The sequence below is a fragment of the Megascapheus bottae genome, chromosome 22 (genome assembly GCF_031878675.1).
Source record: "Megascapheus bottae isolate mThoBot1 chromosome 22, mThoBot2.hap1, whole genome shotgun sequence".
NCBI classification, from domain to species: Eukaryota; Metazoa; Chordata; class Mammalia; order Rodentia; family Geomyidae; genus Megascapheus; species Megascapheus bottae.
In genome coordinates, this window is record NC_143530.1 from 22,474,601 (window position 1) to 22,487,553 (window position 12,953).

Sequence of the window (12,953 nt, forward strand, 5' to 3'; positions counted from 1 at the left end):
GTCTTCGGTCACCTCACTTCCCCAGCTTCTGTCTTCAACACTCCTTTGTGGTTTTGTTAAAATAGTTTTACTTTTCACCAAGCATCCTAAGCAGCTTATGTTTAGGTCTGACCTCTTTTAGGGAACCCTGTGTAAAGGAGTTGCATTGAATATGTTATTTATGGACATATTAGGGACACTTTCAGCATGAAATTTTAGAAGCATATTCTCAAGTGCTGTGTAGAGCTGTCATTTATGATCTTGCACTGCTGTGAAGTATGGCATTGTAGACAATATCAGGTTGTTGTTTTTTTTATACTTGGGGTTTGATTTTTTCCCCCTGGCTGTTAGGAAACAGTAAGGAACCCACATTCTAGCTGGTTTGCTGACGGTCCTGAATGCTTGTTTCTGGATACTTATGAGACTGAGAATGGACTGTTTGGGATTTTCTTCTAGCTCTGGAAAGGTCCCCAAGGTCTGGAAATAAAGCCTTATGTGGCAGAGCCCTGCTGTCTCCATTCCTTCTGGGGCTAATGTTTGCTCTAGGTAGACTGGAGCCCTCTTGGGACTCGCAGGTGGCGTAACTAGAAGCCGGCTGGTCTGGAGGGCTCAGGAAGTCTAGGAGTTTGCCTTCTTCCTGCAGTTCATTTTCCCAGGGTGTTCTCCCTTCCTCTCCCCACCTTGCTTCTCTTCTCATCAGTGGTTGGCAGATGTTCTGTTCCATTGTGTCCTCACCGAGAGAGTCATGAAGGGGGCACACCCATTATCTCTGTTTAAACCACCCGTGGAAATGACCGAAACGCCAATAAATAGCTCAGCTGTTTGTGTATCTTGATTGTCCAATTTAAGAAAAAATGTGCAAAGATTTTGCTAATGTGTCACTTGGATTGCTAGAGTCCTCTCCTGTTTTTAAATGTAGGTTTCAGAGTGAGTATGTTATTCATAAAGTGGAGATGGTGAGTGTGTCTTCCTGTGTTCTCTGGGCATGAGTACTTCAGAATTATTTGTTTAGCTTTCCTTGAATGTGTTCCCTTGGACTGGATGTTAATGTTTGCCATTTAGGAGAGAAATGGCTTAAAGGTAAAATAAAATTAAATCCATTTATCTACTGCAAGACTTCCCAGAGCCTTTGATCTACTGTCATGCTCTGTTGAGTATTTAGGTGGGGAGCAAGTAAAGGCAAGAACTCAAAAATGTTTGATCGGGGATGGGGGCCTCCTCCTATCACCCTTGCATACCTTGCTGCAATAATCCTCCTCCAAACACTCTTTAAAAGGCATCATTTATATGTCTTCCCAAGTGGTAATTAATGTTCTTGCTGCATTTGCCTAGCAAGTACTGGGGAGGGATCGAGACCTCATATTCATCTCACTTTGATTTTGAATACTTATTCCAAATAGTATTTTACTTTGGAGGGAGTAAAGTGAAGAGAGATTGTAAATTGATGAACACAATAAGGACTCAGTTTTTGTTTTTGTTTTTGGCTTTTTTTTTTTTTGCCAGTCCTGGGCTTGAGCTCAGTGCCTGAGCACTGTCCTTGGACTTTCTCAAGGCTAGAGCTCTACCACTTGAGCCTCAGCACCACTTCCAGCTTTTTTTCCTATGCATGTGGTACTGAGGAATCGAACCCGGGTCTTTGTGCATGCGAGGCAAGCACTCTACTACTAGGCCAAACTCCCGGCCCCAGGACTCAGTTTTTAAAGGGTATTCGTTGCCCTTGGAATTATATTCCAGAAAACTAGAAGAATATAAAAATAATTTCCGACCAAAATCCTCTCCCTCTCTCCTCCACCTTTCCCACCTTTTCTCCCTCCTTCTCTCTCTCTCTCTTTTTTTTGTTCTCACTGCGTAGCCCAGACTGGCTTTGAACTCACTGTGTGTAGCACAGGATGGCCTCAAACTGTAGATCCTCAGACTCTGAGTGCTACGGTCAGAGACCTGTGCCACCATGTCACTGATGGAGGAATTCCGGCCCTGCTTTCCTACATTTTATATGTTCTGAGTCTATGGTAGAAGATCTGTAGTCAGATAAATAATAAAATGAGGAGCGAGTGGCCAAGAAATTGATAGGGCAGAGGGAGTAGGATGGGGTGGGGGAGACCGTGTATTGGGAAGGCTCTGCTTATGGAGCAAGTCCTCTGAAAGGTAATATAGGCAGAGGGAAGTTCATGAGCAGAAGGCTGCAGTGCAGTTGCCTTCTGCTACTCCACAGCAGAAAAGCAGCTCCAGAGAGCACGAGATCCATTCATAGGACACACTTGCCTACTGAGGCACAGACTGGGAATTGGTTAGATCACCCTTGATATCTGTTCCTGTAGGAGCAACTATGTAATCCAGTAAATAAGCCATCAAACACATCCTTACTAAACAAAGACTTTTGGAGTTGGCGGTTAACCAAAATATCATTTTCAGCAGTGGGAAAATAAATGTACCTAGTTATTTATTTTATATAATAATAGGCTGCCCTTCGAGTAGACCTGTCACAAATGACCATGTGGGATGTCTGCTTCCTTTTGGTATACAGTTCTGAGATTTTTTCTTTTATCGGTGTGTTAATTTACCCAGTAAACTTTTATCCTTTCTTGTGCACCAAGCACTGGCCCAGACCTGACAGGACAAGTGAGAACAGGATAGTGTTATCCAGTCTCTACCCATAGGGCCTTCACAGCTGGGGAGAGATGGGCACCTTCCACCAGGCTTTTACCTTGTGCCTGCGGAAAGATAGACAATAATGATGACCAAGCAGACCTAGTTAGGGCCCTGGTACAGCTTACTGTCAGCTGTGTCGGATCCTCAGCAGAGTGCAGCAGGGAGCACAGGAAACTGATAACTGATTGTGAATCATGGAAAGAGGCCCACAATTGATAGGGTGGTGCTGTCAAGGGAACTGAGAGCCAGGGAGTTGAGGTGGTATTCCTGAGTGCTTGGTGGGTGAGTTGAAGCTGGCAGTTACCTACCTTCTGTGGTAAGAAGGAGTTTCTGTGTGGTTACAAGCTGGTGCAAATGGTGGCTGGTATCTGTAGAGTTACAGGACTAGAACGGAAAGTTCCTGACATTGTTTTTGTCTTTTGGTGCCAGTCCTGAGGTTTGAACCCAGGTGTGCTCTACCATGTAAGCCACAGCTCCATTTTTGCCCCCCGCCCCGTCTTGCTTCTTTGAAGAGTCTCAGACTTTATTGCCCAGCTGGCTTGAAACCATGGTCCTCAGATCTTAGCCTCCTGAATAGGCATGAGACACCTAGCTCTGGCATAGGTTTTAATCCCAGTTCTGCCTTATCCTTAGTTTTTGTGGGCAGTTTACCTATCTGAGAAATGGGTCAATGATTTCTACCTTCTGTTAGGGCAAGATTAATGGATAACTTCAGGTGTCACTGCCATGTGTGACATTCCTTCCATCCACTCCCTCTCCTTCTCAGAGACAGTGGCATTGATGAGGAAAGTATCTTGGCATCACAGAGACACAACACAGCCTCCGCTGGTCTTGGGGCAGCACCTTTGGGCCCATTTGCAGCTCAGTGAAATGATGGGTTCAGTGTCCATTTGTGTAACCCTCCCCCACCCCTGTTGTTTGGGAGTAATCTGACCTGTTTCAGAATTGGAAGAGTAATGATGGTTTGTGCTAAGTGAGAATATGTTGGGAACATTTAACAGACTGTTCCCTTGTTTGTCTTGGTGCTTTGGGACGGACAGAACGAAGTTGCTCATGTAGTCACCCCATTGTCTGTTTTCTGATAATGCTCAGAGTAGGAGGAAGAGAAGAGCGGCTAAGCTTAATATCTCTTGCTCATACCTCATAAGAATTCTCTTTACCTTTACATTTTCCCACTGTAAACCTCTGCATATCTTGGCAAATAATGGATTTCTTATGAAGCTTTTCTTTGAGGAATTCCATCACAATTGCTTTCTTTGGATATGTGCAATCTGTTTGCCCAGTGAGTGAAAATTTTGTTTGCTTTTAATCAGGTAAGTAGTGCCTACAAATACAGTTCTCATAAGTGATATGATAGTAATACATGATTGGAATGTAGGACACAGGGTTTGTATCATAACTGGAAAAGAAAAATTTATATTCTTTTAAGTTTCATACTTGCCATTCTGTAAGTTCTGTCCTTGGAAGGTGGGGGAACAAAGCATGACAGGAGTTCATATACCCAGGGAAGCTTCCCCTGGGGTTATTCCTTTGGTACCTGTCCATTCTTTCTTATCTGCTGTGCAGTTGGGTGTAATTTAAAGTAGGTCTGTGGATGCATTCTCGACTGAACTAAACTGTTTCAGTTCCTATCTTGATGTTCACAGTGAAGTTTCTTTTTTTTAAATCACATCCTCTCTAGCCTAGAGAATGACATTGCTCACCACGAGTGTAGCTATGGTCCTATATTATTGGCATGCTCATTTGCAGTCTTGGGAATGGAAATGAGAAATGCCATTCTGCCCAGTCAGCATACCTTCTAAAATCTCACTCCTAATTGGCATAATTTCCTGACTTGGTGATATGATTCAGTGTGACTTTGAAACTAGCACAGATGGGCTGCAGCATGAATGGACTGCTGAGTCAGCGGGCTTCTTGGTTCCAGAGCCCTCCAGGTGGCAGGTCCTGCAGGCTGTCAGAGCCCACCAGTATCTAGCAGCAGCCACAGCAGGTGTTTCTGTGGCAGATGGAGAGAGATTGTAGGTAAAAATAAATGGCTGAGGAGTGGAAGGCTTTTACAACCTGCATTGTTACTCTAGATTCCTTAAATGCTTTACACATGTTAATTTACTCTCAACTCTTTATGTGACAGGTTATAGGAGTTGAGGCCTGGACAGATTGGACCATGTCCAAGGATACAGCATGGCCCAACTTAGCCTTGAATGCTTAGGTTCAAGTGATCTTCCTGCCCCAGCCTCCTAAGTAGCAAGAATCATAGGCATGTCTGGTTCATTCTTGACTTTTCATCAGAGAGTTGATATTCCATGCAGTAGTGTTCAGAAAGCTTCCCTGTGTGATACTTTCACAAATGTGACACATTGAACAAGAACTTTTTTTTTTAATGGATTTTGTTTTAGTGATCACAGTGAGTTCTCGGTAGACTCCTCATTGGGGAATTGCCACCATGGTAATCAGGAACTGGAGCTTATGAAGGGGCATGGAGACTGCTCCACAGAGACAGTCCTGGCGCCACCATGTACTTACCTGGATCCCAGGCCCCACAGCTGTGTGTTAGCCAGGAAGACCAGCTGAGAGGTTGCTTTCCCTGTTAATGTTGGGGAAGAGGCAGAAAAGCCATTATTGATGGAGAGTAATTATTATTAATTTTTTTATGGGTCATGGGGCTTGAACTTGGCCTGGGTGCTGTCCCTGAGCTCTTTAGCTCAAGGCTACTGCCCTACTTTTGAGCCAAGTCCCACTTCCCATTTTCTAGAGGTTAATTGGAGATAAGAATTTGAGATCCTTTTGTGCCTGGCTGGCTTTGAACCTTGATTGTCAGATGTCAACCTCCTGAGCCATTGTGCCTGGTTTGATAGTAGTTATTATGTAAAGTGATTTGTGAAGTGTTACACTTGTTAGTATAGCCACAACATTGGAAATAGAGGTGCAGATCTCATGAACAGCATATTAAATTAATAGTTATTGTGGGCATATGCATGTGGATTCATCTCAAGTTTTCCGTTTTATTATCATTTTTTTTCTAACCAGTTAATTACATAGAAATGACAACTTATTCTTGAGACCTTCTATCAACTTACAGATAGCAGTGTTAAAAACAAAACAAAAAAAAAACCCAAGACTTTCAGAAGAGAAATGTTAACTTTTTAGTGTAAAACAAAGCTTATGAAAAATGGGGCAGTTTAAAAGCTATTTTAAAAGATAACATTTATTTTAGCCCACACTTACAGGTATTTGATGTTTATTTTCTAACCTGAACACTTTATAGACTAGAAAATAACCTTGAACTCTGTTGTAGGAAATATCTTTGGCAGAATGTTTCCTTTTCCTTTTTAAATTCCAACCAGTCAGGGACTGATGTTTTAGTAGGCTTGGAGATGAGAGACATTGTGAAATTTCAGCCATTTAATAAGGCATGAGAATGGTCAGTAGCTGGGTAGATTCCTATCTCCTCTGAGACCCAGTAACAGCGTGTAGGTATAGTCGGTCACCTATGCTCAGCCAATATCTTCCCTGAAAGGATTCTAACTCTTCTGTCCCTTTGCATTACATTTTCCTAAGCTCTGCCCAGTGTTCAGCTCCTCTCCAAGATAAAAACATGAACAAAGCAAATGTTGGCAGTGCTTTGTCCTTATCTGCCTCAGACTATAAACATCCCTCTTGAATCTGGAGTTCTTCTGAAAGAGCAGGGATTCCAAGTGTGGTTGTGTTGTTGAAGCAGTACATTGAATATGCAGTGGGATTAATTACCTATACTAGCATGTTCCAGTCTCTGAAAAGTATTGTTCATAAAGTGTCCGTAGGGAACTAGGTTCAGTGGGTTTCTCCTTTTAATAGTTACTTCAGAAAGTTTGATTTGTGTTAACATTCCATTGAACTTCCAATCTATATGATTTGATCTAGAAGAAATAATTGTTTTTAGATAAGTCAGCTCAGCACTGATGGCTGACACCTGTAATCCTAGCTACTCAGGAGGCTGAGATATGAGTATCATGGTTCAAAGACAACCTGGGCAGGAAGCTCTGTGAGACTCATTTTCAATAAACTACTCAGAAAAGGCTAGAAATGGTGCTGTGGCTCCAGTGGTAGAGTGTTAGCCTTGAACATAGAGAAGCTCAGAGAAGGCACCCAGGCCTTGAGTAAAAGCCCCAGAACTAGCAAAAATCAATCAATAAATACCTAAACAAGCCACTGGAAGTATTCTTTGTGGACAGTGTCTGAAGTTATTTTTGTTTTGTTTTGCTTTTGTGCTGGTATTAGGACTCTTTACAGCTGGTGCTCAATCACTTGAAACAAGCCTCTAGCAATTAAGTGGTTCATTGGAGATAGAATCTAGTAGACTTTTCTGACCAGGAGATATATGAACCATGACTCCCTAGATCTCAGCGTTTTGCATAGCTAAGATTGCAAGTATGAGCCACTGGCACCTGGCTCTGAATTAATTAAACCTGACCATCCTCTCCCCACCCCTGAGTCACACCTCCAGCTCTCCTGAAGTCTTTAGCATTGTGCAGTGTAGTCTATCTTGCCCCCAGAATGTGAGATAGTGGTCAATCTGCGTATTTGGGTTATGTTTAGTTCATTCAGGCAAAGCATTTCTGAGTTCTTGTAATGTTCTGAATCCCTCCTGAGAAGGTGAGATTGGTGGAGGGCCAGGGGGAAAGGGGGATTATGGAAACAGCATGAGGCATGGGGGGGGGTGGAGACCCAGGTCTTCTCACAACTAATGAACAGTTAATACAGTTGGATATTGAACTGGGTCTTGAAGATTGGGGAGACGTGGTCAGGTGGAATGGGGGAGCGAGAAGGGGACAGAGGCAAGTTTTATGAGTCATGTGGTGGTAAATGGGGAGTTGAAGAGATCAGCCTGCCGAGAGTGCACACGGAGCACAAGGGGGAAGTTTTTCAGAAACAGAGCAAAGAAGAGGTAATTTGTGGTTGAAGTCTGAGCTGTCCTTGTTAGAAAGTCCCTGATGATGGTGTGGCTGAGGCTCAGCCCTCTGTGATTGGCTGAGCGTGTTGCATTAGATGTCTGTGGGAGCCCAGAGCATTCATGCTATCTCAGCTCCATGGCCTTCCATGAAAGCACTTTTTTAGTCTGTGAGTGAAATCTTCCAGTGTCACATAACTCACTGCGTTTGATTATAGGGTCAGTAGTATTCCCATTGGACAGTTTTGTCTTCACAGCTTCCAATGAATAGCATTCAACCCCTGGGGATTTCACTCATAAATTATGGTTCTGAGTTAGAGTGCCAGAGCTGTCCATTACTGAAGGTCAAAGGAAAAGTTTACCAGGTAATCAAGTGCATCTGTGTGCTCAGTGACTTTTTCTACAGTAGCAAGGAGCTCTGTTCTAAACTAAAGGGTGAGTAAATTTGGGAAGCAGCAAATGGGCATTGTGGCTTTCTTTTCCCTGCTGCCCAGGCTCCATTACATTCTTAGCAAGCAGTCAGTCTTCAGTCAAACCACAAAAGGGAGCAGAATTACACTGGTAGTCCCACATAGTGTGCTGTCTTCCAAAGTGGAAGAAATGTACTGTTGAAGTAAGTAAGTGGCTGAAACAGGATTGGTTTTCTAACAACAAAGAAAAAAAACACATCTTGGAATGACAGAGAAGAAAGGGTAATTTTACTTCGGCCAGCTAAGAAGGTGAAATGTACCTCTGGCTACCTACTAAGACTGTTCTTTGCCGCCAGTGATGAGCAGTATGTGGCTGCAGTCTAAAGTGTGCATATGAGAACTCCTGAAAGCTCCTAGGCTAGAGAGCCTGTCCCATCTTCACAGGAAAAATGGGAAGCCCGCCCACCACATGTGTGAGCTCTACATACTCAACTTTGACTGGCTGCAGGTGAAATATACTGAGAAAAATCTTAAGCTTTGTGCTGAATTTGTGCAGACTTTTTTTTTTTGGTTTTGTCAAATGTTTTATTGAGTGTAGACATCTGCAGTACTGTAAAACATACATTATCTGTAGATTCAAAAAGGAGCAAGCCACATTGTCCTCACTGTCAAATGTGTCAGGCTTGGCATACATGATGGAGATTAATGAAGTATCGTGAGAGTAATATGGTTTCTGAAAAGCTTCTACAATTTGGAGTAGGATCTTAAACATGTGAAAAGCAAAACTGTTCCCATTTAGTAACATATTTCATGGGAGGTACACTGAATTTTATACTTTTAAAACAAATAAAAAAATAATTGGTGTGGAGAAGAGTCCCATGTCCCCAACTTTATTCACCCCTTCAAGAAATTTTAATTTAAAAAACGCATATGACTTTTGGAAGTTTTATGTTTATCCGAGCAAAAACTATCATTTCTTTTTTGGTTGCTGAGGTATATTAAGTTTGAAGAAGATAATATCTCTGTCTTCAACAATATAATTTCTGTCTTGTTGTCTATACAAACTTTTTTCTTCCTGCCACAATTCTCTGAACAATACAACATACTAACTACTTATGAAGCATTTAATTATTTTGGGTAATCTTGAGCTGACTTTTAAGTATGCAAAAGGATGTGCACAGTTGAGTGCAAACACTAGGCCATGTTACATAAAGCATTTGAGTATCTGTGGATTTTGATATTAACTCTTATATCCAGGGACCACTATATTATTATTATAACTCGATGAATGCTGTTTCATGTGATGGTGTGTCCTGTCTTTTCCTTTGTGAATAAAGCAGTGATTCAGATGGCTTTTGAAAAATGAAGCAAGCCAAAAAAGAGAAGGTTTAGTTCAAAGTGCAGCACATAAAATTTTTATTGTTGCTCTACCTGCTTGGTACAGAGCCTTCTAGAACTTGCTCCACTTAAAGGCAAATTTCTTGGCAGAAATCCCAAGTTGTGCTACAAAGTGGAAATTCACAGCTTTCTTAGAATTAAGACGACTCATGCATCTTTTATTATGACAGCTATACATGTTTATCTTTCTTTGATGGGTAGGAATATACATATGTGGAGACATGCCTAAAAAGAGTCATAGATACCAGTTATTCCAGACAAAAACCAGAAAACAAAAGTGGCATATTCCTTGTGCCTATTTGAAGTAATCCACAGGCAGAAAGACTTGTTTCTTTCTTACTAATTCATGGAATTCCAGCGTGTTGAGTTTTTAGGTTTATCCGAGGAGGAATTTCATGGTTTTCTTTCCTTACATTCAGAAGTCGAGGAGTTTCACACCTGACTGTGGAATCCCGTACATCCTTCCCATGCTTCTGAGCTTTCGATTTTATTTAGGATCCTCAGATCACTCTGAGGACTGATGAACCCCATGATGGAGAGAATGTTGCTTATAGCTTTTTTTTTTTTTTTTTTTGCCAGTCCTGGGCTTGAGCTCAGGGCCTGAGCACTGTCCTTGGACTTTCTCAAGGCTAGAGCTCTACCACTTGAGCCTCAGCACCACTTTCCGGCTTTTTTCTATGTATGTGGTACCGAGGAATCGAACCTGGGTCTTCATGCATGCTAGGCAAGCACTTTAACCACTAGGCCAAACTTTGACTCGCATGACTTCTGCTCTAAAGAGTCTTAATTTTCTCCCTTCCACCCTCCCTCTCATGAATTTGCATGTGGTGGATGTTGAACCCAGAGCCTTACACCTCATAGGGAAATGCTGTCCAACTTGAGCCATCTCACCCCTTTGGTTTTTATTTATTTTTGAGACAGGTTCCCATACTGCCTTTTGTCCAGGGTGACCTCAAACTTGTGATCCTCTTGCCTCTCTACCTGTCAAATAGTTGGTGTTAAATTACAGGCATGTGCCACAGAAAAGCCATTTAAAAAAAAAATTTCCATGACTCCACTCCTAATGAAAAAGGATTTAAATGAGAAGTTTTCCATTTTTCACTCATAATAATTTTATAGTTTGGGAGTTAATGATACGTGTTTACTCAAGAATAACTTCATCAAGAAGGCCAGGAACTATCATAAGAAAACTAAGAATCAAATTCAGTACCTTAATTTTATGCATGAGAAAAATATTTACAAAGCAATCAACTTGGTATTTTGTTACTTTGAGACATTTTTCCTTTTCAGAGTTCCCTCCAGATGTAATTTCAGCTACTTTGGAATTATTAACATTCAAAATGAACATTGTATAAAGTGCATGTGTGGTTGGTGAGAGGGGAAGGATGCAATGTCTTTCTTTTCTTTTCTTTTTTCTAATTGGTTGTGGTGCTTGAACTCTAGGCCTGGGCACTGTCCCTGAGCTCTTCAGCTAAAAGCTACTACCCTACCCCTTGAGTCACAGTGCCACTTCTAGTTTTCTAGTAGTTAATTGGAGAAAAGAGTCTCATGGATTTTAGTACCCGGGCTGGCTTTGAACCTTGATCTCAGTCTCTTGAGTAGATGTAGATAGAATTACAAGTGTGAACCACCACACCCAGCTTGCAATTTCTTTTAATTCAAATTGAAATAGATGAAAATAAGATAAGAATGTCTAGCCCTTCGCTGTGTGAGCTATGAAATCATTTGATGCCTGATGGGACAGACATGTATCCTGCTCATATGCTTCTTCTTGTCTGCCCTTGGCCATCTTTCTGTATTGATAATTCTGTCTGGCCTTCAAATGATGTTTTAAGTGGCCCTTGGCAGAGAGACAAAAAAGTTCCCTAACTCTGAACTGTGTATGAGTGTGTGCATGTACAGTGTGTGTGTGTCGGGGGGGGGGGGTGTTTGTCAATACTGGGGCTTGAGCTCAGGGCCTGGTCACTGTCTTTGAGCTTATTTGTTCAAGGCTGCTGTTCTACCATTTGTGCCACAGCTCCACTTTTAGTTTTTTGTTGATTGATAAGAGTCTCATGGACTTTCCTGCCTAGACTGTCTTCCAACCATGATCTTTAGATCTCAGCCTACTGAGTAGCTAGGATTACAGGTGTGAGCCACTGGCGCCCAACAAGCCATTTCGCTTGCTTGCTTTCTTCTGCCTCTTCCTCCTCCTCCTCCTCCTCCTCCTCCTTCACCTTCACCTCCTCCTCCTCCTCCTCCTTCTCCTCCTCCTCCTTCTCCTCCTCCTCCTCCACCTCCTCCTCCTCCACCTCCTCCTCCTCCTCCTCCTCCTCCTCCTCCTCCTCCTCCTCCTCCTCCTCCTCTCCTCCTCCTCCTCCTCCTCTTCTTCTTCTTCTTCTTCTTCTCCATTTCCTCCTCCTCCTCCTTCTTCTTTTCCTCCTCCTCCATTTCCTCCTCCTCCACCTTCTTCTTTTCCTCCTCCTCCTCCTCTTTTCCTCCTCTTCTTTCCTCCTCCTCCTCCTCCTCTTCCTCCTCTCTCTCCTTCTCCCTCTCCTTCTCTTTCTCCCTCTTCCTCTCCTCCTTTTCCTTCTCGTTCCACTTTCTTCTTCCTCCTCCTTCTTCCTTCTTCTTCCAGAACTCAGGGCCTAGGCACTGTCTCTGAACTTCTTTTGCTCAAGGCTAGCACTCACCACTTGAGCCTTAAATCACTTCTGACTTTTTCTATGTATGTGGTAACAAAGGAATCGAACCCAGGGCTTTGAGCATGCCAGGCAAGCACTCTACCACTAGGTCATACTCTAAGCCCCCCACAGACCATGATTTCTAAATGAGGAAAAACACTTAATACATCTATTAGAATATATGTGCGTTCCCAAGAAGTGATGTAGGTATATTTCAATAACAGTTTAAGGTAAATTTAAATGTGAAAATCGATGTAAATATATTGTCTCCTCTGCAACAATGATGGTACCATTTATCTTTATGTTTTTCCATTGCCACTTCTTAGAAGCATTAAAAAATATATTTGGGAGACTATCTGGATACATTTTACTAAACCAGAATAGAGGAAATTCATTAAGTGTGAACTTCATGTATAAGCAAATATAAGCATTTACTTCCTCAGGCAGGAATGTGTTTGATTTGTCTTCAGATGTGTCAATTCATGATACCAAAATTCTGAATTTTTCCCTCTTTCTCTCTCCTCTTTCTTTTTCATTGCCCTCATCTGATGTGGCTGCTGTGTTGATAAACCCCTGTACCTGCTGCTGAAATTTCTTCTTTGCATCATTAAGGAAACCACCCAAGGTAAGCACTGACCTTATTATACTGGGTATGTATACTGGCTTAGTGTGCAGAAACAGGGCTTTAACTCATAGCAATAACCCACGTATGGCATCTGTCCTCTTAGCAAGGAAAAAATAGCATTCTCATTTAAAGCTTAAAGGTAAGAAAACAATTCCTGTTAGTAATCATATCAAGCTAGAATGTCATTCTACATTTGCAAAGTTCTTTCACCCATGATTTCATTTTCAGATGGAGATGCATGCTTCTTCAGACAGTCCTCTCCAGTGATTAGTTCCATTTTGTTGTTTATGCAAGAAGGTTAA

At 42.1% G+C, this 12,953-nt stretch overlaps 1 protein-coding gene across 1 annotated transcript in view; it reads left to right on the plus strand.

Annotated features, from left to right (window-relative positions):
* Kif13a (kinesin family member 13A) overlaps window positions 1-12,953 on the plus strand; it is a 168,118-nt gene that overhangs the window by 43,837 nt on the left and 111,328 nt on the right. The window contains 1 exon segment of the mRNA XM_090356335.1: window positions 12,639-12,651. Coding sequence (XP_090212461.1) covers window positions 12,639-12,651 — 13 coding nt within the window.